This window comes from Lagopus muta, chromosome 7 (genome assembly GCF_023343835.1).
Source record: "Lagopus muta isolate bLagMut1 chromosome 7, bLagMut1 primary, whole genome shotgun sequence".
In the NCBI taxonomy this organism is placed as follows: Eukaryota; Metazoa; Chordata; class Aves; order Galliformes; family Phasianidae; genus Lagopus; species Lagopus muta.
In genome coordinates, this window is record NC_064439.1 from 19,546,097 (window position 1) to 19,572,193 (window position 26,097).

Sequence of the window (26,097 nt, forward strand, 5' to 3'; positions counted from 1 at the left end):
TATCACAAAAGAGGGAAACTAAACTGATAAGGAATACTGCCACATTTTTCATCCATCTGGTCTGTGAAAGTTTCCACATCCTAAAGTACACTCTGTTCAGACATTCTGACAAAATTCTGCTGTCTACTTTGAGAAAAACCTTCTGCTTTATAGTAGGCAAAATCATTAGAAATACATAGAGGTTGAGGAAGCAGTAACACTCACATCTGTGGTATGTTTACAACACTTTTTGACTTCTCAAACTCTTGAATATGGCCTTTGAAAAATCTCCATCCCCATATCTTCAGGAAAGGCTGGTTTGGGATAAGTTCCCTGATGTTCTATTTACAGAAAGTACCCCTTAAGGTCCATCATTGCTATGGAAGCTAAAATAAGACTTACCCTGAAAAATTGCTGCTATTGTAGGCAAAGGAAACCCTGGATACCTACATGAAGAGCTGGGACCCTGTTTCTGTTGCTCTGACTCAGATGCAAATGAATAACACTGGGAGATCAAGAATTACAATGCTGAGAAAACAATGGGACTAGTGGGCAAGAAAAAGGGACCAAAAAGCGAGAACCAACAGGAGAATGAAGGACTGTTATCAATTATCTGCTGAGAGAAGCTGAAAAAAGATACTAAGGTCAGTTTCACCACCACGGTTGTCTGAAAAGAGCCTGTCACAGCCAAAAAATTGAGAAAGAAGATCAGAAGACAGCAGAGAGGCACTACGCTCAGAAAAGCAGCACTGAGTTTTGTGTGGAGTCAGCGTTGTTCCTTTGGCAATCTCTGCTCCCAAGCAGGAAGTTACACTGTGCAGATTCACCATCTTCTCTCTGAAGTCAGAGCTCTTCTGCAAAAAAGAGGAAACAGAAACAAAGCGCAAGAAATGTAGCAGGATGCAAAGAGGCAAGGCAAACTTTTACACGCTATTAACAATTACCATCAAGTCATTCTTCAGTTACTACCACAGAAATGAATGGGTGAATCCATGCAGGTTCTACAAGATGTGTCCCTAAAGTTAAACATTTTCAAAAAGCATCGTTATAAGTATCTAGAAAAATAATTTTAAAAAAGTAAAATAAAATAAAATGTGATCATTTATCCTGCTTGATGTAAAATTTCTACTCAGAATCCTCATATAAAGAGCAAAATCACAAAGCTTCCAATTCGGACAAAGGGTTTTTTTAATGCCAAAACCAAAAATCTTTGTAGAAATATTCTATGCTAACAAACAGAGGGAACAAGCTTTACATTTCTGTAGATAGGTTCAGAGTGTACTGAAAGAGCAACAAAAAGCACCTGGCATTTTCATGCTATATTTTCAAGATACATCATCTTTATTTTTCATTCATCTCCCTGAAGCACCAGGACGAAATGTAAGAAAGCTCAGCAGAATCAGAGGGTTATGGAAATGAGCTAGTAAGGATCACCTAAAAAGTCTCTTTTGCTTCTCTATCCATCCTTTCTCTTTAACCTTTTTAATCAAGATTTTTTTTTGTTTTTGGTTTTTTTTTTGTTTGTTTGTTTTTGTTTGTTTGTTTGTTTTAGCTTTTTTTTAGTAGCTGGATCTACTCAGGACACAAAATAGGAGAACACAAAAGCAACAAGGGTGCTTAGAAAAGAAGACTGCTTCCATAAGAAATAACACCCTGTAGCAAAGAATGACTGAAAGAAATGGTGATATGACAATCAATAAGATGCACTGATTTTATTCATGTATATAGAGCAACATGAACAGTTTACCAAGCCCAGTCTTGGAAACTTTTCTAAGCATTTAGTCACTTGTCAGGAACACGATAGCTTAGCAGCAGGAAAGGAGGACATGTTGCCAGATCACCAAATAATGTTCAATTAAATTACTGCAATCCAGCTCAGTCCTGGTTAGACTGAAATAACAAGGTATTTCTCTTTCCACATTCTCTTGAGAACTACTCTCCCCAATGTTTCTTGAAGATTTATATGACCAAAGAAATTATGATTTTAAAAACTTTGTGCTCCTGTATTCAGTCTAACAGAAACTATGTGAAAGGTGGAAAAAAAAAAAAAAAGGAAATGGAAATGATCACAAGTCCATTTCATCTTACGTTAATTAGATATTGTTTAAAGTAATCAAGTTGTTTTCTCTGCTTTCCATTCAAAAATTGAAAAATTGTCCAATTGTCATTGCTATATACATCATATATAGAGTATAAATGTTCATCTTAAGCTAACTAAATGGAACTTAAATGATGTTCTGTGCTATAAATGCCACCGCTTTCATGTTTGCTCTTTCTCATAGGAGATTTGCTCCAATCCCATTGAAGTGCAATTGGAAAGACAGTAAAACATGCAGCTTAAATATCATATTTCTCTGAAAATCTTACATGTCTTAGAGTAGAACAGAAACAGCATTACACAGAAGTAGCTACACCTAATGCTGGCTATTAAGTGGCATTTAGCTGAGAATGAGTAAATGAATTCAGAATAAGCAAGGCTCCAGAAGCTGCGTTCTCTCCCTGTCAGTTTTTAGCTGTAGAGATGTACCTACAAAGTATGACAGAGAATGAGGAAATGAGACATCTCTTCAATCTTTGTTTTCTTTCCACTAATACATCGGCACACATACACACATGACAAAATGTTGTCCAGAAGAATCATTGGCTGTGAGCTGAGGTCTTTAGGACTGTGAAGGGCCTCAGAACAGGACTAAACTTCTTTTGGATAGAGAATGCACCAATTTGCTTTTGTACAACAGCCAGTCCAATAAGGCTGGGATTCCAATCACAGCCTCTTGGCATTTCACTACTGCTTTCACATATGTTTCCTTCTGTTTCAATAATATTGTTAAAATATCATGATCTTTAGCATCATTAATCCAAGTTGAACAGGAAGTTTCTAGTTGGTAAACCACACCAGCTGGGATGAAGAACCATTAGAAGTAATAATCTTCAGACAAGTTTGAACCAATGTGTGTTAAAAAGGAGAATAGCAGAAGAAATATCTGCTATTATTATTAGAAAAGGACACGGGCAGAAAGAGAAAAGGGACTCCAGGAGAGATTTCCCCATCTTCACTACATGAATATAAAATCCAGATCATTAAGCTGGCATTTTAGACTCAGTTTTAAGCATATAATCCATGTATAGATACAGGAAAATACAGTTGTTATTTGATCACAGTTCAGATTAGAATGTCTCCAGGATTGTGTCTTCTATTTAAGTTTATCCTATCTTACATAGGATAAACTTACATAGTCTTACATAGGCAAGACTATACAATGCAAAACCATTTAAAAATCAAAGCTAGCTACTGTTTATTTCACAGAACAAACGTGAAACCACAAAATCAAATATCATACACCTTTATATGTGAATGAGGAATCGCATATGATTTGTGTTTTATAAGATTTGAAAAAATTAGAAATATAAACCCCGCATTTGGAAATTTAAGAATTATGTAAATGGTAACTGATCTAGGCATTTCTGAAAGGAAACAAAGTCAGTACTAATGGATACATTGGTTAAGGCAAAATTTTTCCTGACTTCCAGCAAACACCTTGCAAATCTATGCCATTGATTATGAGAGTATAAAGAAGTAACGTGATTATCAAAACACAATGCTCCTACAAGCCTTGCATACTGGTAATGTTCCCCCTCCCCCTCATTAACTGCCCTGATAAGAAGGAAATTTTGCTGTTAACTTTATTGCCTCTCCCAGAAACGTCCACTTGTAGCCAGCAAGAACTCCAGCCAACCAAGCTTTTTCCATTTCAAAGGCCTGCCTCCCATTTTTACCTGATCAAATCATAGAAGAGATAAGCAACGAGAACTAAATACTTGTTCTCCACATTGCGTGAAATCACAGGAATTGGAATTTCGCTATGAAAAGATTTTTTCAGACTCTTGGTTTCAAAGAGGATGTCTAAACACAGGTTTGTTACTTAGCAACTATCACTGTAGTTATGCCACTAGGAATACTTGAGTCCTGGCAGAATTAGAGATGTTTGTTGAATAGCTTGAAGATTCTGTGTCTGAACTGATTTTGGTGCAGAAATTTCAAATCTTAACAGCTTTCTTAAGAGAATCTACCTAAATTCCACTTTCTTTACTGCATCCATTTCTATTGTTCCATTTAATAATTAGCATTATCTTTTTCCTAAGCTCATGAGATCTGAAATCTTACACAAGTTATGAAATAAACATGATGCTGTACATAATATTATGCACACACTGAAATTGGCTAATACAGTATTTGCACTGAGAAAATACGCAACTGTAGTTGCATAATTTTATTAAAACAAGGCACATTACATTACGTATTACATTACATATTACATCAATTTTGTTATACTATAGTGTCGCATGTTCATTCCGTTCTATGTTGGTCACAAGATCCTTTGTGTCTCCAGTTCCATCACTATTAAAATACAAATTGTTCTCAAAGCTGTCATTTGTTGACAAGCGATTCTTTCTTCTTTTGTAGAAGAGATAGCCTGCAAGGCTGCTTCCAGCAAGGATGATGACGACAACAATAACTACAATTCCTGTTTTACCATGGCTTAGAGTAGGGGCCTCCTCATCCTTCGTCATTGCTGAAAACAAATATAAATAATAAGTTGATTTTAAAAAGCTAGCTGCATTTCATATCACAAATTTTTATTTTAAAGTTTTGTTCAGATACTCATTGGAGTATATCATTGTCTACTAGGACATAATGTGCTCCTAGGAAACACCCAACTACTTGGAAAAGGTAGGAATATGTAGAAGATCCTACAGAAGATGTAGGATGCATGATATAAAATATGATTTTTTTTTTTTTTAAATGATCTTCCACTGGATACTTTTTTGTCTACCTTAAAGAAAATAAGCAAGTATCCTTACCCTTTGTAGGCATTTCAGCTGGTGGCATTTCAGCTGATGGCAGTATTTCAGTTGCTGGTATTTTGAAACATTGAAGAAGAATTATGTTATTATTACTTTTTTATTTATTTATTTTATATTAAAATTATGCAATTTGAAGAATCATAGTGAAAACCATATTCAGAAAAATATACAGTAATACAAATCTCACACAAAGCTCTACACATATATCAAAAGTCAAAGCGCAGTGGTCTATAGTGCTATGGTCTCTCATGTATGAATTTACATAAACTAGCAGGATAAATATACCAAATTGAACGTCAAAGAACATCAATGAACACTATGGGGGCAGATTCCCACACCAATGTAAAACCACAAGAAAAACTATACAGCTTCTTTAGGACAGACATGCTCAAACACGATCCTCAGTACAATCATAAATCCTTGTAGTACTCATTATTCTACATATTAATAGCAAGTATATTTATTTTACTAAGAGATGACTTGCCTCCACAGACAATTAAGTCTATTCCCGAACTCCAAAGTGTCTTAGCATGTACTGTGTTCAGTTCTGAGCTCTACAGTTCAAGAAAGATAGGAAACTTCTAGAGAGAGAGCACTGAAGAGCTTCTAAGATGATGAGGGTACTGGAGCATCTCCCTTATGAGGAAAGGCTGAGAGACTTCAGCCTGGAGAAGAGAAGTCTATGAGGGTATCTAATCAATGCTCGTAAATTTGAAGGACAAGCTTCAAGAGGATGGGGCTAGGCTCTTTCCAGTGATAGGGCAAGGGGCAATGGGTACAAACTGGAACACAGCAAGTTCCATGAGGAAAAAGTTCTTTACTTGAGAGTGACAGAGCACTGGAGCAGACTACCTGGAGAGTTTGTGGAGTTGCCTTCTCTGGAGATATTCAAGACCTGCCTGGACACTTTCCTGTGCAACCTCCTGTAGGAACCTGCCTTAGGCAGGAAGTTGTACTAGACAATCTCCAGAGACGCTCCCAATCCCTACAATTCTGTGATTCTCTGACATCTTATAGTGAAATGCCATGAACATAATATTCCTAACCAAGTCCAATCCACTAGCACCTGTAGAACTGATGAACTGTTGTTTAAACTACCTACTTATTTACAAAACTATAAGTTAGATTATTCATGTAACAGATCAGCTCCAAAATTTCAAGTTACTGAGATAATTTCTACTTTAGCAAGTGGAACAGGATATAGCATCTATTTTACAGGAAAATTTCAGTCAGTTTTGCATTTGCAGCCTTTTCAGAAAGCAGCAAACATTACAAGGCACTGTGAAAGAAACTAAGTAAAATGATGCTTCTAACACTCCATTTAGCACTACCACAGTTTTGCAAAATTCTGCTGACCTAAGCTACATTACTACAGCAGCATAAGACTCAAACAAGACCTGTCCCTCAGTGAGCAACTACGTAGTCCTTGCATTGATACTTGCATTGCACTGACTCAATAACATTCCAGCTCAGGAAGCTAGATTGGTTGAAGCTAATCAAAACTATTGTTCACCTGTTTCACCTCTCAGAATTGGTTTAGTATCAGAACAGGTGAATAACAGTGTCAGTAAGAAGAAGAGACATGAATGGTTGAAAAGAAAGGGGAGGCCATTAATTGCAACATTTGTTATCTGCCTCTATGACTATTTTAGTAAAAGAATGAAAATAAATTGTCCTTTCATTTTCCAGTCACAATGTAAAAAGACAGATAGTAAACTCTGAATGGATGACTAAGTCCAACAGTTCTACAGTATTTCCTATGACAGATACAGTCACCGTTACAAGTATCTGAGTAAGTCACGAAAATGCAGCATGAAAGCAAATTCTTAGGAAGGACAGCAGAATTTCTCTCATTTTTAGGGAACTGAACATCTCAGCCCCTAAATGTATTTTGTTCTCCTCAGTAAATATTAGTAAGAGATTGTAGATATCGCAATACAAACTGGAAGAAATGAGTGGTATGAGTTTTAGGAAAACATATGCCCTAAATGTGCCAGATTTGCACATTCTGTTATTTCAGGAACATTATAGTTCACTACATACAAACTATGCTATTTGCCTTAATTTTCATTTGCCTTCTCAAAACAGCAAAACATAGAGATAAAATACCAAAATTGATTGGTAATTCACAATTCAAAAATAATCAATTAACAGAAGAACTGCTTTACACTGGGAAATAACACACATATGAGCCTGCCAGATGGAAATGAGTAAAGGTTATCCCCCCGTACTAAAAAGAGGGGATTTCCTGAGGAATATATTTTCAAATAAACTAATTTGTGTGTGCAAAGAACATTAACAAAATGATAACTGAACAACTGTCAACACAAAACAGGCAGACTCGTAAAGGGCATACACTAGGAACAGTTGAGATAGAAACAGAATATTTTCAAAACAATTCAAAGGGATCTAAATGCTAATCAGCCCTTCTACTTTCCTACAAGAGTTATTCTTTCTTTCTGTTGGCATGCAAATGTCGTTCTCTTCTTATTTATAAAAACCCAAAATGCTCAGCTAAAATGCACTGTGTGTAAAAGTCATCTACTAATACTAGCACACAATAAGAATACTCCTTACATTAAAAAAATATAAACATAGCACTTACTTTTTAGCTTTTTACAAACATAGCCTTTGTAGGAAGTGCAATAGATATTATTCCAGTATCCAGAATTTGCATACATTTCAACGCAGTGCTCATTTTGTTGAGGGGAAGGCTCTCCTGTATTCCAGTTGACAAAATTCACCGCAGTGTTGTCTAGCCACAGCCATTCCCCTAAGTGGGAAAATATTGAACACGCTCAAAAACAAGATAGCATTCATTTTCTGCTCTGTGTTTATTGCCTTCTTGAGAAATCTACTTGATTACTAGCTTTCCCTATTACCTTTTCTAATTTCTCTTGAAATGCAATAGAGAAGTGAAGAAATTACCATCTACATTTCTGTACATTCCAGTCCAAAATGTTGATGTCTTCCCTTCAAGTGGTTCAATTATGTATGTCAGAAAGCTGGCTTCAGCTGAGTCTTCAACTGATACCAAAGAGGCACCTGCAATATCCAAAGAGAACAAAGATCTCAAAGTCTTACAGTGCAATGCACTCTTGTTGTCAATCTTATTTTTACCACTGACTATCTGTGCCAAGTTCCAGGTAGGTTTTGAAATTCAGAATAAAACCTAATTTTTGATAATATCAAATGAAGAACTCATGTATTTTTGCTGATGTATTTCTTACCATATCTAAGGCATTGCACTAGCACTGTTTTCTCATCACTGGGAAATAGCAACAAAACTGAACAACAGCTCAGGGAAAAATACAAGCCAATATGTTACACAGTAATAATTTCTACTGATGTTTTAATATTAAAAAGTCTCGACACAAAAAATCACAAGATTAAAGTAAAAAGTAGTTGTCTCTTCAGTCTGTGCACAATTTAACTTCACATATTGATGATTAAGTATTTTCCAAGCCTTTATATAGATCATGTATAGCACATTTGCTGGCTTTCTGAAGCACAATCATCTCTGAAACTCTTCAACTAGGTCTTGTTTATTTCCCTATATTCTGACTGCAGTCATTATAGAAAGAAAAATCATGCTGGTCATCTGTTGCCCAGTTAGCATGGTAGATACCCCGTTAGTCATTCACATACAATACTAGGCATTCTGCCATAATGATTCATTCTGTTTGATGCTGTGGCAAAGTCAAGACATCACAGCATGAAGCTTGCAGTGTGCCAGCAGAGAGAATGAACTATGTAACCTTGTTTGGAATGTCATTAAACACTAAATGAAGACCATCTTCAGCTCTATTCTGTGTGAGTCTACAATCCAGTCAATACTACAATGGTTGCTTTGATTGGGCTACTGAATATTTGAAGGTATTTTTCTCAGGTAAGGAAGGTAGAGTTAAAAAGAATGAAAATATGAAAGAAATGGGGAGTACTGTTGAGCTAGAGATAAATTCTAAAAATTCTATTGTGGATGAGATATAATTGGAAAATGCCCAACTGCAAACAAAAAACAGAGTGCAAGTAGGGACAGCAAAATATAGGAGAACATGAACGTTCCTCTTTTTTCACTGTAGTCTTCATGTTTTTCTACTTGTTCCTCTTTTGCAGAATGATTCAGATATTTTGTTACTGTTACGTTTGTCATGAAAAAACTTCTCTACACATCCTGAACACAGAGAGACATTAGCAGAGGTGGTACCCAAGAAGTACCATTCGTTGGCTACTCCTGATTAATCAAAGAAGCCATCAGCCCACCAAAGACCACTTTTCCCAAGCCCAGAGAAGCAAGAGGGAGAACTCAAATTATGGACTAGAGAAAGGTACACCATCCTGTACAGTTCTGTTCTAGGGCCACTATACAACAGCCTCAGCACCAGTGTCCAAGCGTTAAAGACATCAAGGCAAATAAATGGCGAGTTGAATATGAGTCAACTGCATGCTCTGACAGCCAAAAGGGCCAACCACATCGTAGAGCATATCATGCAGAGAATAGTGAGCTAATCAAGGAAGTGACTGCCCCACTCTGCTATACAGTGGTGCAGCCTTAACTTGGGCATTGTGCGCAGGCCTAGGCACCACAATATGAAAAGGAAATTAAACTATCAGGATTCTAAACAGGAATAATCGAAGTGCAAATCACATCAGGTATGCAAATGATAAACAATTCCACTAAACCAAGATTTAGCGATTGCTATTTTGTGATGAGGTTGACTATCTCCTCGCAGGGCCAAAGGACAAAGTTTCCTCTTTTTGACCTTCACTCCAGGCCACATAGCTCTTCTAATGCCTGGTACACATAAAAGGCAGCATGTACCAGTGGTAGACAGCTATTTTCCATCTCTCCAAAGGTAATAATTAGATTTAACTATCCAACACTTGGACCATTCTTGAAATCACAAAATGTATATTGCATGTTCAGCTTTCCACAGAGAGGAAAAAGTCCAAAAGATGGGCTCTTTAATTGATGATACTTACCCAGTCGAAGACATTCTAATGATGCCTGAGCCCAGTTCCTTGTTGATGAAGATTCTATATAGTAACAATGACCTCGGAAAGGAATCCAAGAACGGTGTCCTTCTGATTCAGGACACTTCCCTGGAAGCTGAGGGGGTTCAGTAGGAGCTTGAACTGTAAAAAAGAAAAAGAAGGAAATGGAAAGGAAAAAGTTTACAAACACACTGTCCTATACATTCTTTTATCACAGACTATTCTAACAGAAAATTAGAAAACTTATTCAAGTGTTTAACAAAAGTTAACTTGACAGTCTGTACTGCTTACTGCAACACAACAGTAAAATGTCCTTAATCTATGAAAAAAAGTATTTCAATTGCAGCCTTGAGAAATCCAATTTATCAAAGAACCCTAGCACACTGTTATGCTTTAACACATTTTTGTCTCTACTCTTTAGTCACTGTAATAGCTAATGTGTGTGTGTGGGGGAGGGGGGGGGGGGAGGAGGGGGAAAGAAGAAAAGATTTGAAGGAGCATCTGTAAACATTTCAGTAATTTCAATGTAATTTATTGTTCAGCTATAAAGGAAAAACCTGGAAAGCTGCTAAGAGAAAACACCTCGTGTAACTCTTTATGGCTTAGTCACTCAGCCATTCTCCTTTAACACCATACCAGTATGGCCACTATTCATTACCTTTTGATTCAAGTTCCTTCATCTTTTTTTACATGATGATATCAGAATAAAATTTATATATAACTATTAATGTAAAGCAATGGCTACTCAGTCACACTAGCTTTGTTTTTTTGTGTTGGCCCTCACTTTAAGGCAGGTTATTTAATTTCAATTAAATTTAAATAATTTCATTTGTTTTGTTCTTGAAATAAAACACAGCATCTTAATACACATCAACATACCACCCAGCACGATTAACTAGATGATCAATACAATTGCAATTGTTAGATTCCAGTTCTTACCATCAGGCTTTTTGCAAACAGAGAAGTAACTTTCATTGCAGGATCCCGTCTTCCAGGATCCAGAAATGTCTAGATAAACACAGCCTATTTTTTGCTTTGGCTCTCCTTCAGCCCACTTAGTATACTTCATTCTCCAGTTATCAATCCACTCATAACGCCCATTTGTCTGAAAACAAAACCCCAGGAATTCAGTATTAACCATTTCTTTGTCAGTCAAATGTCTGTTATGAAGATGCCTGTGCAAGAAGTTTTCATTTAGGGCAAAAAATGATTTTTAGCAAAAAGAAGTACAGAGTAAGTGACACTGAATGAATTCTAAACTTAACAAAACTGTTACTTGAATGTACTAATAATTTAACTTAAAATAGTTTTTAGGAGTAAAGTGGGAAGAGTAATTTTTTTTCCCCTTGGGCTTCAAGAAATATAGAATATTTTATGTTAAAGTACATTTAAAAAACAATTTATCTCCTACCTATGCTTGTGAAAGCAACTGAATAATTTAGTTTATTAAGTATGAAGAATATTTTATTATTTAAGAAATGGTATATTATGCCCACTAGTTTTTACTGCATTTGTGTGTTAAGCCAAATGGAGGGAATGTGGGACCAGTGCCTTTGCTGAGCAGAAAAGAAGGCTTAATTTAATACAAGAATGTACCTAAATATCAAGGAAATGGGAGAACGCAGACAAATAAAATAAATCAATTATTTAATCATTTGGCTAACTATCATCAAAACGTTGGAAGAGTGACTGTAACAGAACCAATGTTACCTTAGAATAAATGATTTTCATTGTACATCTTAAAATACATGGTTTTTATCTCAAAATAAACACTGTACACTCTCTAAAAAGAGATAATTCAAAATGCTAGCCTGGAATGTATTGTTTGGAAATGCATAGAGCTTAATGTCACAGAAAAAGTACTAAAAGTTTGTATGCTGCATACAATTTAGGAAGAGTAATGGAAGAGTAGAGATCTCTATCTGTAGATCTGACAGTAAAAAAAGTATTTAGGACCAAGATATTAATTTATAAGTTAAAAATATAAAGATATGACTTTGCATTTTCTGATTTTTCCCGTAAGAAAAGCAACAGCACAATCAAATAATTTGATGCTCTTACCACATTACTGTTAAGGCCAATCCATATAGGTACCCCATACTTTAATATCTTCAGCCACAGGAATGAATGACTGTAGGGGTCTAAGATGCTGGAAAGGTCAAACTGATCACGTTTGCAGTTTTCTCGTGCATCTTCCCAATTCATTTTAGTATGGATGAACAAATAACTACTGTTCCCATAACGGATAATGCTTTTTGGGTCTGTAGTTGTAGAAGGGATAAACTCAGCATCTGTACAATAAAGGAAGAAAAAACAGCTCATATACTAGTCCAACAGGTGATTATGATTTGCTTTTAATTGTAAATAAGATAGAGCATCCTGTCTCTTTTCTACATTTCATATTCCCTGACCACCATGGGTTGAACGTGCTATTCTGTAGGCCAGACTCTGTAATAAAAATCAATTACAGAGCTATCAAAAGGAAAAAAGCTGTCTAGAGCAACTCACGACAAAAAGTGAAGGAGCATTCTGTGTAATCTTCCAGAACAGTATAATTTAAATTGGGAATAACAACTTAAATGAATTGGGAATAGAGTATGACACAACTTTTCATCAACAGAAGTGCTTTGCTTGTTGTTTTCAAGAGATCTTTTTGCCAGAGAAAATGTAAACTACAAAATAGACCAGCTCTTAGAAATCAATCTGATATTTAAAGTCAGGTTTCATTGTTTTTAGTTTCCTCTTGGAGGTAGATCAGCTCAAGCTCATTGTGAATGAGTTACATTCACACTCTAGACAGTTCATGCAGCTTGTACAATTCAGCATTCCCCAGAATACATTCTAAAAGCCAATATGTTCAGAAAATGACTGACAAAAATCACAGAACAATTATCATTTGGATATATTTCTGATATATCAGTTTCTTAAAATGCATTGTTTTAAGCTATAATACTATGCACAGCAAAATTAGAACTGCTACTGCTGAAAAGCAGCCATTGATCTGCAGGTACCACCCTTACAGTGAAATTTCATACTAAACACGAATACTTAGATATAAATTCCAGCTCAGGAAGTTAGTAACACAGCATTTACTGGGAGGAATCAGCTGGGAGTAATCTCTAAGTCGACCTTTGGTCTGACAAACATGATACTGATGTTCCTGACTGAAAAGCAATTTGTTGATGTATCTTTATTAAGAATGAAATCATGTTGAAATCCAGCACTTAACACCTCAGCAAGATCCTGCAAACTCATAAGCTTTGATTATACTTTAAAAGAAAACAGCAATACCTGCTTTAATTTGGCATATATATCCTCTGTTGTTATCACAACTCTCATCAGCCCACTTCCCTGCTTCCTTAACAGGATTATTTCTCATGACAACACAATCAGCCTTGGGGCAAGAACATACAAAATCAGTTACAAATAACTAGAAAATATAAATAAGAAACTTCAGTCTCTCATTTTTGTCTTCACACAGAAATAACATTCTAATTTTATTATCATATCTTCATAAGTTTTTAATGATGTGGAGTTTCTGTTCCTCTTGCCACTTCGTGAGTTTCTTAATGTTGCTCTATCTTGAGCAACCTTGTGGTGAATAGGCAGACAAGAACTTTCTGGACCCCCCCCATCTCCAGGCATACAGCATGAAGAAAAGGAAAGCCACAGACAATTTAAAGAGAAATTAAATCAACTACTGTAGAAAAGATTAACTTTGCTCAAGAGAAAAAAAAAAAAAAAAACCAAAAAACAGGAACTTCAATGGACAATGTCACATTTCTGAAATATCAGTCTCTTTAAATTTCTTATTGCAAGCTATAATACTAGGCAGCAAACTCAGGACAACTGCTACTCAAAGGCAGCCTTTGAGTACCACCTTTACAGTGAAATTTCAAATTCTACTACAGGGACACAGTATCTAGAAACTTTGTTAGCACATATTAAACAAAACAAATAGTGTCTAATACACTATTTTCTTAGTAAATTTTGCTATCCAGCAAAAACTACACAAAGAAAAACTTACAGTAATACATAGTAAGTAAAATGCACTGACATTTAAATATCTCCAATTGAAAAGCTGCAAAGTACTTTTATAAACTATGGTATGTCCTTTCTTTTTGCTGAGGTGAAGTAAAAATAAATTTGAAATTTATAAAATAGAGACTAAAATTTTTCACACTATAGCACATAGCACCTGTCAACAGCTAACACAGCAACTTACTGGATTTGTATGTGTAAGGTTTGTAAGTGATCACTTTATCAACACAATACGTAACACCATGAATAACACCTAAAGTAATGCTTAAAAATGCCAGGTTTCTGGGGAAAAAAAAGAAAAACAACTACGGTGAGGTCAGTGCTGCTAGTAAATTCTATAGATATGAAACTAGTAAAGTTTCAAATCCCAGCAAATGCCTAAAGGCATAATCTAAAAGCACTTATCAATGGACAGTTTCTGATCGCTATTTACCTGGCCATCGTATGAGTATGATCCCATATGTCCTGATGGGAAGCCTTTGGCCCAATTTGTAAAGTAAACTCCTGTTCCATCTGTCCAGAGGAACTTCAGCTCATGATTTATATCATTTAATCCAATCCATGTGTCAGTAAGAAAATCTTTCATATGGAAGGTGAGGAAAGCTGGAGTTGAAGAAAATAATAATTAAAAAAAAAGAAAAAGAGAGAAAGAAAACAAGAAATATTTTCCATGAAGGGTGATTGAACCTAGGTGTCAGACCTCATTGTCATTAATGGCATCTGGTGATATTAAGTATTTTACTGAAATAAAGAACAGTTTATTACTGGCAAGACAAATAGATACGATAAAAAGGAGGTGACTTTTGAATTTAACAGATAACCAACATATATACCTGTTGCAACATACTCGAGCTAAACAACTAACCTTGCAGTGGGATGAATTCCAAAAGCATGACAGGAATAGTTTTATAGGGTCTCAAAACATTTTTGAATCTCAATTCTACAACTGATTTAGAAATATGAAGTGGTGTAGATTATATACATTTTTTATAATCCCACCAGAGTGGTTATGTTATTGTGGCATCATAGAGACAACACAACTGAGCATCAACCACTCATTCAGCTGCATTTATAATAGCAGAACTGTTTCCTCACTGGAGAAAGTGTAGTAAGTAGCCTGAACTGCCATAGTAAGCAACAGAATGTATGAGAGAGATGCTTTAAAATGAGTCTTAGAAGAGCAATTACCACAGCTTTGCAAATTCCAAGAAGGTGCTTGTTCATCCTAGCTAGTATGGGTAGATGAAAAACAGAGCAGGCTAGGTCAGCTGGCATTCATCAGCCCACTAGACCACAGTAAACCAAAGAGTTTGCTAAAATAAAATTGCTAAAATAAAATTATGATGCCTTTTGCCAATTGCTAGTCAACATTATGAGCTCATTCTTCTCTAAAAATAGATAAATTTGTCTACTCTACCCACACATCTTCTTTCAGTCTTTTAAAATGAATGCAACTTACTTAACATTTCCAAGAGTAAGACCTATAAATTTCCATGTCTAATGTTAGCATTCTGCTCTGCAAGAAACTGTAACAAGAACTCAAGTCTTTATACCTACACTATCAGCAGTAACAATAGTTTAGTTGGTCATTTGTAGTTTTATTGGTCATTTCATTCTTTCCCAGAATTCAAGCCCTGCATGAGTCATCTGAGAAACTGTAGTTTTATGTTAGAAAAGAATTTAATCATGCTCAATAAGTCTGTGAAAGTTTGACTCTTCATCTCTTCAAGTGTGGAAAAAATTAAGTAGTGCTAAGTTCATGTTAGCAATCTAACATTTTATCTAATTAACTAGTTAAACTAGTTAACTGCTCAAAGTGCAACTTGTTTTACAAAATATAATTTTTCAGATCTTTTGAGTTCACAAATAGTATGCATTATGCAGTATCTATTTCTCAGTGTAGTTTAAAACAGTATTTCTAAAAAGAGAAGTTATTAACATCTATCAAAATCTCTCCTAATTTAATGCATCATTTTTATTCAAGCATGGGATATCTGCCCACTTACCCAATCAACGATGTGATTCTTGTAATCATTAAAACAAGCTTCTCTAGTGAAAAGAATGATGCAACTATGAAGTGAGTAATGGCTAGGTGTATGATCAGTCAAACCTGTGCCCCAAACTGCCCAGAGACAGCAAGTTTTAAGCCCAAAGGCATTGCAGTGAGTTAACACCAACTAGTGAAACTACATCACTTGGAATGAAACTTGCTGAATCCAGCTGGCATCATGTGCAGGCAGAAAAAGCACTACTTAGGTCACCAAGATAATATGCATGCATCTCTAAGCCAGCAGTAGAATTTGGTAGATTCAGGTGCAGATTTCACTGTAAACTTCTAAGTATTGTATGTTGTGGAACCAAAATCAGATGCAAAGAAATCATTCAAACATTGTCCATGTTTACACAAATACAACCATCTGTAAAAACTAAATGTCATCTCATCTTGGTTGATATAGAACTATTTGCAGTACCTTGCACTTGTTCATTAGGGATAGCAGCCAGGTTTCCTCCTAAATTCATGCAAGCTGTTCGTGCGGCATGCCAAGTGACACGTTCATCTTCTGAAGATCCAAATATTTTGTAACACTAAAACGTGAACAAATCCTCCATTTATTACCTTTACTCCAACATCACTTACAGATTGAACATTGTTTCAAGCAAAGCAGGAAGGAGAAAATGTGGTGAAATAACAGATTTACCTGGGACAAAACACATTCTGCTCAAAATGAACTTTTGAATTTGGTCCATTCTCTAGGTAAAATGTAAAGTTTCAAGAAAACATTCTCCTAAACAAGACGCATACTAGATTTCATTTGAAATCAGTAGAAAATAAGCAAAACCTGACTTTTAATGACAGACAACTAATATTGACAGCCCTACAAGACCAACATTAATCCACTAGTTTGTTTGTATTTTTATTTTTTTTATATAATTTGACTCAACAAAACTTTCCACAGTTCTACAGTCAAGAAAGGCAAAATATATTCATTACTGAAAGAGCATTATAATTTGGTTAAAATGTATGACCAAAGTGTCAATACTCCAAGAATTACATCTAAATTCTTTAGGAAATGCACTAAAAAAGGCTTGAAGAGAAGACTAAATAATGACTTACATAAACTGCAACTAAATATGTTTATACATCACTTCTAATGAAGTGTCAAAAAGCAAAATAGTGAATGGACAAACAAAGAAAAACACGTAGACATCAACCAGCTCTCTGGAAAAAAATAACAATGTTACTGCAATAAGAAACAACATTATTAAATAATCTCTTTCCTTTTATTTAATGCTTTGCCAAACATCCAACATGCTCTGCATTTGTTACAGTACCTTATTCTGAAAGGAAAGCCAAGTTGGATTACATCCTCTTGGAGTTGAAAATGTTGTTGGAGGAAGTGTGGAATTAATGGAACTGTTGTGCCTTTCACATATGTAGGGATTTGGATAACCACAATTTATATCATTCCAAAATCCTAAATGTGAGATAAAAAGGGGGACTGTATGTTGCCACATCCAGAATTAGTTAGATCAAAATAATTTACACTCATTCTGAAACAAAGGTGAAAGATCAAATCCAAAGTCCTCAGTTTATTATCATTCTATATCAAAATCTAGGATAAATATGGCACTTTCGACATGCTGTCATGAACATTGAAAGCAATGTAGAAACGAGTTCTATAGTGACACAGTAAGTCATTTTCATTTAAAAATATAAAACAGTTGCATAGCAATCATAACCACAAACTTCTATCTGAGCTTCCCCATGTTATATTTAAGATAAACATAGGAACTGAGAAATGTTAAGTCCAAACTATAATACTGTGGTCTTTTGCAACAATACACAACAGCAAACAAAGAAAAACAAAAAAAAGAGAGAGAGAATGGGTGCCTCTCAGAGGAAAAAATTTGGGACACAAGCACATAAATAAAGAAATTTAACAGCAAACATACAGAACTCACCTAAATTTTTATACATGACTACACAGTTTTCATCATTATTTGCAAAGTTAGGTTCATGTGGTGCCCATGCCAAATAATTCACTGGTGTGCCATCCATCCAGCTTAAGAAAAATAATCCAACAAATCACTTCTTTAATATTAGTAGGATTTATTTCATATTAAAAAAAAATGTCATTTTGCAGTATCTTTAGTACAGCCATTCACAGTCTAATGTGTACAAGGTTTTTTGACTGGTTTGTCTCGCTGCCAACTGCATTAGAACTATTCTCCTTGCATAAACATAGTATGTGTGCTTACTTTTGATTTATACAAGCAGACATTTCTACAGCTGATAGGACAATACCCAAAATATCCATCCAGGCCAACATGAAAGCTGGACATCATTTCAAAATGAGATAGTACATACACTCACCATTTTCCCTAAGTCATGCATTCACTTTACCTGTTACACAGATAAGCGATTTTAGTCGTAACACAAGCAAAATGCTTGATCATTCTACTATGCAGATGAAAAATTGTAACAAATTTAGGACAGCATACACATTTGCAATTAAAAACCATCAAGCATGAAATACTAATCCCTGGAAATACTGAGTGAAACTTAAAAACATTTTCATGCACTTTGACAGGATACAATTTCATTCAAGCACTTCACAATTTTTTCTCTGCTCAACAAATGCAACCATGATGGTTCACATTCACCTACCTTGTCCTTTGATCAACACTCAGTTGCAAACCAATGAAATATGCTTCCTCCTTGCCATTTTTCAAGATCTAGAATATAATAGTTAATATTGTATATGCTTACTCCACTTATCACAAAATCATTAATAATGAGTAATATATTATTTATTCACAGGGAATACAAATTGCTATATCTTCTAGCTACAACAGCAAACTTAAAGCAGCCACTTCACCACTGACCAAAAAATTTGCTTACTATATTATCACTTTTTACAGTCTTGAAAGTCAGTGAAATTCTCAATTCTTGAAGAGCCTCTATGGCAGACATCATCTACAAACACTGCAAGAAACAAACCCTCCTACAACTTGGTTGTCAATATAGGCTCATGTCAACTCACTGACGTCCTTCAGCAAGATCAGGGAAGGCTTCAAGTAGATCAAATCTGATTTCTAGACTACTGACTTAAAGAAGGTGAAGACAGAAATCAGGCAACTAACTTTCAGTCACCAAGGAAACATCATCTAAAAGCTCTTTGCTCATAGTCTGCCACTCAAGTACTTCACCCCTAATTATGTTCCATAGGACAATTTTGTCCTTCTGCCTCCCTGACCAAAAAGAGGTTGCTAGATAGACTACATCTCAGACACACTGACAAATTCAAAAGCTAATGTTCAGAGAGTTGTGTGTAAACAAATACCTATTTTGATTTACTACTTCAAATGTTTCATCCATCATCTTTCAGTTAACTCACTTGCCCTAGCAAATTGTAGCTCAAGATTACAATGGTTCTTGCTAAAACAAAGCCAAAAATTAATTAAAACTAAGCATTAAGACATTAGCAGTTGCAGATAGATACAATGGAATCAATGATCTTTGTGGGCCCCTTCCAACTTGCAATATCCTATGATTCTATAATTCTATGATAATGTGTTCTAACTGCCACATGGTATAATTTAAAAGCAAATAAGAATTTATTTAATGCTTACTGTACTTATTTACACAAAAAGGCCCTGTCTCTGATAAGAAGCAATCTTAAAAAAAAAAAAAAAAAACACACTTGGATTTATCATACATTTTCATCTAGCTTAATGCTACTGCAGTTTCACTGACTCCACTGTTATAAAACTTGTAAGGAGAATAACAGATTGAACAGGACTTGTGAACACACTCATTTCCTCTGGATGATTATTGCATAGTATTAATTAATTTTCCTTACATATCGCCAGAGGAACTTTCTTTCAGTTTCACTCTCAATGACTGCCAGATCTCCAAAGTTCTGTTTGCAAAACTCTCGACCTTTTTCCATTGGAACACTCTCCGTGCTGAAATAATAATGTCTGTCTTCATTTATAATCCACCCATCCTCAGTAGTCACATACTCTGCAAGATAAATAAGTAAGCTAACTATACTGTTACTAAGGTACAAGATATTCTCATTAGTACAATTTTAAAAACATGCTTAAACACACATACACTATAGCAAAAGCAAGAACACTTACTGGGTACAGGAGATTCTGTTGGTTCGGGCTTTAAACTTGCACCTGTAAAAAAAAAGGAATTTAATATAACAGTAAGAGAAAATGTTTACCATGAGCGATAGGCATGCCTCTTAACGTTGAATTTTATGCTAGCCATGGATTTAATACCAAAAACTAGAAGGAACTAAATGGTCTAAATCTCTTATTTTTGGCCAATTTTAAATAAAAACTCCTGTTCCCTGATGCTCTAAATATAAACTATTCCTAATATGCAAGGCACTTTATAATATCATGATATTTGCCTAAATTAAATGATCGTATTTGATATTCCCTAAATGTTGAAAATCTTATGTCTCAGGGCATTCTTGCTATTAAGACTGTCCTGTTTCTCCCACCTTTTTTAGCAGGAATCATAGAACAGCTTAGGTGGGAAGAAACTTTAAAGATCATCTAGCTTCAACCCCCTGTTGTGGGTAGGGTTACCATGAATCAGACCAGGCTGCCCAGAGCCCCAGCCTTCAATGCCTCCATGGATGGAGCACACACAGTTCCTCTGGGCAGCCTGTCACAGTGCTTCATCACCTTCTGAGTAAAAAATTTCCTCCTAATATCTAATCTAAATATCTCCTCTTTCAGTTTAAAACCATACATCCTTGTCCTATCACTATCAGACTGTAACAGGTCTGTCTCCCTCCTGTTTATAAGCTCCTTTTAAATACTGGAAGGCTGCAATGAGATCTCCCTGGAGCTTTCTCTTCTCCAGGCTGAACAAGCTCAGTTCCCTCAACCTTTCTTCACAGGAGAGGTGCTCCAGCGCCCTGATCATTTTCTTGACTCTCCTCTATTCCTGCTCCAACAGTTCTGCCCTCCTTGCGCTGGGGACCCCAGGCCTGGATGCAATACTCGAAATGGGGCCTCACAAGAGCAGAGCAGAAGAGGACAATCAATTCCCTCACTCTGCTGCCACCTCCCTTCTGAAGCAGCTCAGGATACAGTTGGCCTTCCAGACTGCAAAGCTGACCCATGTCCAGCTTTTCATCGACCAGGTTGTTCTCTCAGAACAGAAAGAGCTTACACTGAGATCTTAAAAATCTCCACAGAGAAAATCTGACTGGAAAATATATACTTCCAAGAAATTAACTGGTCTGTCCTAAAAATAATATTTCAGGTTACAGTATATCCCTGTTTGATTTGGTTATGGCACAACAGAGATAGATTCGTGACATCATTATTATCACAGAAAAACAATTTCTAAAACAGGACATCTCTCTACAGGTTTATCAACTTTGTTTGTACTACAAATAATCTCATTTATATTGAGATTATTTATAAAATAGTAATATAAAAAATAAATATTATATATATATATTATATTTAATATATAATATAATATATATTATATATGTTATATATATAGTATAAAAAACAACATAAAATTTATATTGAGATTATATTAATAAAAAATTCAATGCCCAAGTAATCCTTTTACCAACACACAGTAGATTTGGTAGCTTACTGTCAATAATCTGATAATTACAAATAAGACATCCTTGTTTTGCTCCTTGCCCTCCCAACTTATGACTGTGGCAAAAAGCTTAACTAAGCACTTTCCAGAATTCTCAAAGGTACTTACACGTGTTGTTTGTGGAGCAGATAATTTCCCCCCAAAATTTTTTGTCTTGATGTTTTCAGATAATAAACTTAGAATTCAAGAGTACTTTGTGACAAACAACTAATGAATATATAACTTAGTCAATGCAAAACAAATTATCCCCAAATCAGGCTACATCTTGCAATTATAGATTACATTCGTTTATCAAATAGTACCTATGCCAAATAAAGGAGTTTTCACTCACAAAGCTTCAAGTACTGTAAACTATTTTCTTACAAGCTGAAGCTCAACTCAGAGGAAAAAAAAAAAAAAAAAAAGTAGCATTTACTGAAGAAAGCATGAAATAAGAAGTGAATTTGAATACTCAAAGTAACATCTCCCAGTTTTGAGGAATCACATTTATCTTTCTGAAATCATAGAGAAAGAACAGCAAGAAGCCCCAACAGGGCACCATTGTTTCTGTATCTTTGGATGCATCAAAGACAGGTAAATCCTTATGCAACCTTCACATTTCAGCTTTCACAGAGAACCATTATGGTCAACAGGTTTTTAATTTTTTTGTTTTTAAAGTTAAGGGAAAAAAAAAAAACCCAAACAGATTCTTTTCTTATTCTCACAAAACAGAGAAGGATGCAACAGTACCTTTTCTTATCTGGCAGATCCATCCATATAGATAATCACAGTGCCTGTCATTCCAAAGCATGCTTGAATCACCACTGATCTCTGCACAGAGTTCAATTCCTTGGTAATTATTGGGTTCCCCAAAGCCCCAGTTCTCATACCTCACCTATGATAGAAAAGGTTTTGTGAGGATCCTGTAATACAGTACAATAATAATGGAGAAAAGGAAGAGGCTGTATCAAAACACAGGCATAAGATCTGTTTATACTGCCAGTAGAAAAACTGAGGTAAGAGAAAAACAGCTTCCCCCTGCAAATACTGACATTCCAGATTTATTTTTGGACCACAATTTAAGTAACTGTTGTTACTTATCAAACTTGGAAGAATACTGATTTTTTTTAAGGACATAAATTCTATTAAACTCATCTAATGACAATGATGGTGAATGCCATATGTTGCTAAATTAAGTAAATATCCTCTGAGTAAAATAATAGGACATTACAGAGAAACACAAAAGTGTTGCCATTTATCTAATAAAAACTTCTACTCTAATTTTCCTGTTTAAATTCTAATTTCAGTTTTCTGTATGTAGACTTTTACCAATATATATATTTATATATATATTTATATATATATATATATATATTTTATATATATATTTACCAACTTCATATTAAATACACCCACATCTGCAGAACCAATTTTGCTTCCACAGTTTAACATCTTAGTCTAACGTACAGACAAGCCACAATTGCCTTCAGCTCCAGTGAATGTAGGCCACTTCAGATGAAGATGTAATTTGAAAAGAACAGAAATACTAATGATAGGTTATTTTTTTCAAAACAAACTTTCATTCATAAGAACATACTTTTTTTAATCTCCATGAATTCAACTTTCTCATTGATTTAAATATATATTTTTTTCTTCTAATTAAAAAATCAGTATGGTTTAGACATAAAATTCAGCCATGAAATTGCTAGTCATAAGATTCCTAAAGTGAACATGACAGAGCAGAGTGTTATGGTTAAACATAAAACTGTACACAGACATTTACACCACGCACTTGAGAAACACAGGGAATGGAAAATAAGAGCTGTGAAGAATTAAACCACTGACCGGAGATCCATCACTCCAGACAAAGCCATCATCAGGATTCAAGTAATACAAGCCCATCCAGAAATGCTGGTGGTAAAAACCATTGTTTCTAAACAAAACAAAAGAAGAAAAATAATAAATATTCAATTTATAAAGAGCTTAAACATAAAAACAAAACTAATAAGGGCATTACAATATTTTTATAAGCTAGCATTCACAACAGTTCATAAGCCTCTATACAAATAATTCTTAAAACTATAAGAAATAAAAAGTGGAGAGGACAACTGGTAAAATTCAACATTTCTAGCTTTTAGCACTACACATTAACTCAAGTCAGTCTGAAACATTGTCTTATACAGAATGTGTCCAGATCCAATCCAACTCCTGAAAATCTAATAAGGAGTCTTACTACTTTTCTACAACACTCCAGTACCTACTATTTCTCTGTTTTCCCTTTAAAGGCATGTAGTGTTTCCAAACACAAAATTACTTGCTGCAGCAGAATCACATTAAAAAATAGTACCTTAGCTACTTGTTGTCTTCAAGCAGATACGCTTTACTGATTAATCAGAATTTATTGAACCAATACATAGTAATGCAGAGACTGCTTCCTTGACTGATCTGAGACCTCTTACTTGAAGGTCTGCTGCATTTTGCAAGTCTGCCAGGTTTCAGGTTTCTTGCTTTCCAGTTAGACAGGTACATATTTGTTCACTGAGCTCCCTCCATTCATGTCATATTACAAGTGTTATCTTTCTAATAGTATTTGATCACATTCAGAGTATGATCAAATCTCTCACTTCCTTATTACAGTTCAAGGATCTACTAACTGTATTTACATACCCTGTGTAGGGAAAAAAAAAAAAAAGAATCTGAAGTTGGCTCTTTTCTGATTAGTTCTTAAAATGAACCAAAACACTGACTAGATTTATATCTTGACAGTTTTCCTATTTGTACATTTGCTTATGTTAAACAAATTGTCATGTGTAGTAATTTCAAAATGAAATATTTCAGAAAGATCAAAAGGATAATTGCAGTGAACAGATGATGACATTACAGATACTCACGCAATAGAACGCCATATCACATACTGCTCTTCTTTACCATTAATGGAGGCAAGATCTCCTCCTATAGTTCGACAAAACTCTTGAGATTCAAGCCATGTTTTCTTTTGCTCTCCTTTTGAAAAAGGCTAAAGACAGCATATTTTACCATCAGGTATAATAGACCATAAATAGATTACATGATCAAGATATTCAAAACCAATTCACTTAAAATTAACTTACTCTATGGGGATTACAGAAAATTACAATTACAAATTATAATAAGGTCAGTTAGTGTTCACCTGTTTGAAAAACAGGTTTCAAATGAGCATCTTTGAGGCAAGCTGGCAGACTGCATTGCTGACAGCAATAACTGCTGCAAACTGACAGGAGAAAGACACTTTTAATAGAACAAGGATGGAAAATTAAGCTCAGAAAAATCAGACCTCAAGATCAGACTTTAAAAAAGTAAAGAAAATGACAAATACTTCAATAAACGGGGACAGGACCTGAACATATAATCTGTGAATAAGCTGATGAAACAGCAAGACTATTGTACACCAATTTTTATTGCATGCAGGTGCACCAAACAGAAACATCGTAATTGAGAATGAAGCAACAACTTACTTTGAAACAAAAGCTAATACGATTGTTTGAGTCCCAACCTTCTGGGCAACTGGGAACAGGAGTTGTTGTAGGAACAGGTGGAGGTGTTACTCCCTCTGCCCACATTTTACATAGGAATTTTGCCTTTTCCTCACATTTTATTACATCCCATAATCCACCTGCAGTTCCAGTTCTCATAGCAACACAGCCTGGCTTTCTTCCTGGTTGAAAACAGGAACACATAAAGGCAACATTTCAGGGGGTCACTGAGAATTGTGGAAAACTTCATATTCTATCCTGCTAGAAACCAAAGTATTTGCTTGAACAGAGTCAAACATTTTTCTAACTCATGGAGAAAGAGGCAAAAATGTGCTTCACCCATATGTATCAAGTATCTCAGATATCTGAGATACTTGATGTGCCTTACATCAAATCACATCAAGTTCCAGTGGCTGACTCTAGCACCATCATGCAATTCAACCAATTCTTCCCTAAAACAGAAGACGTGATAAGAGCAGTTTTCCCAAATTTGTCTGATTTGACTATAATTTAATAAAATGAGCTCACTATATATAGGCTTGCTGCTGTCTTAGTCTACTCAGCCTTACCACTCCATGTGACACATTTAAATCAGAATTTAAGACACTGCAATTGAAGAGGATCAGACAACCTCCCAGAAGCCTGATATAACACATCAGAATCTTGAAGGCAGGAGATTATCTTCCTTCTGATGTGACCATGTCAGACGTAAAAAGGTTTCCCATATATACACATACGTACAATTCATCAAGGAAAGATATTAAGTGAAAAAAAACTAAACACAAACCTTCCTCTTGTCCTTTCCTACAACCTTGTTTTCTCTAAGACAGGTGCTTTATGTGTGCTGTGATTTCCCACAACTCAAAACATGCACTTAGCAAACGCACTATGAGATATGGCTGAACAGTCAGGATTTTTGAGCAAGGCACAATATGTCTGAAGAGAATGATCTTCTGGAGTAGAACATGCAGAATGACGGGAAATCAGAAACTTGACAGAGCTTTGAAGTTTCTTTCACACTCAGATTAAAAGCCTGAGTGCATGCAGCAAGTTAGCACCAGCACAGCATGCTTG

General features: G+C 35.2%; 1 protein-coding gene across 4 annotated transcripts in view; it reads right to left on the bottom strand.

Annotated features, from left to right (window-relative positions):
- Positions 1-4,235: 4,235 nt before the first annotated feature.
- Positions 4,236-26,097, bottom strand: part of LOC125695676 (macrophage mannose receptor 1-like) — a 61,942-nt gene continuing 40,080 nt past the window's right edge. For all 4 annotated transcript variants that reach the window (XM_048950452.1, XM_048950451.1, XM_048950449.1 and 1 more), the window contains 19 exons: positions 25,006-25,205; positions 24,403-24,527; positions 23,357-23,444; positions 22,262-22,406; positions 20,029-20,070; positions 19,746-19,909; positions 18,551-18,618; positions 17,845-17,945; positions 17,215-17,357; positions 16,353-16,467; positions 14,315-14,484; positions 13,132-13,234; positions 11,902-12,131; positions 10,780-10,945; positions 9,829-9,981; positions 7,774-7,890; positions 7,451-7,618; positions 4,843-4,896; positions 4,236-4,553 (listed from right to left, as the gene is read on the bottom strand). In XM_048950452.1, coding sequence (XP_048806409.1) covers positions 4,312-4,553; positions 4,843-4,896; positions 7,451-7,618; positions 7,774-7,890; positions 9,829-9,981; positions 10,780-10,945; positions 11,902-12,131; positions 13,132-13,234; positions 14,315-14,484; positions 16,353-16,467; positions 17,215-17,357; positions 17,845-17,945; positions 18,551-18,618; positions 19,746-19,909; positions 20,029-20,070; positions 22,262-22,406; positions 23,357-23,444; positions 24,403-24,527; positions 25,006-25,205 — 2,594 coding nt within the window. In that variant the 3' untranslated portion in view covers positions 4,236-4,311. The remainder of the gene's footprint in view (positions 4,554-4,842; positions 4,897-7,450; positions 7,619-7,773; positions 7,891-9,828; positions 9,982-10,779; positions 10,946-11,901; positions 12,132-13,131; positions 13,235-14,314; positions 14,485-16,352; positions 16,468-17,214; positions 17,358-17,844; positions 17,946-18,550; positions 18,619-19,745; positions 19,910-20,028; positions 20,071-22,261; positions 22,407-23,356; positions 23,445-24,402; positions 24,528-25,005; positions 25,206-26,097) is intronic.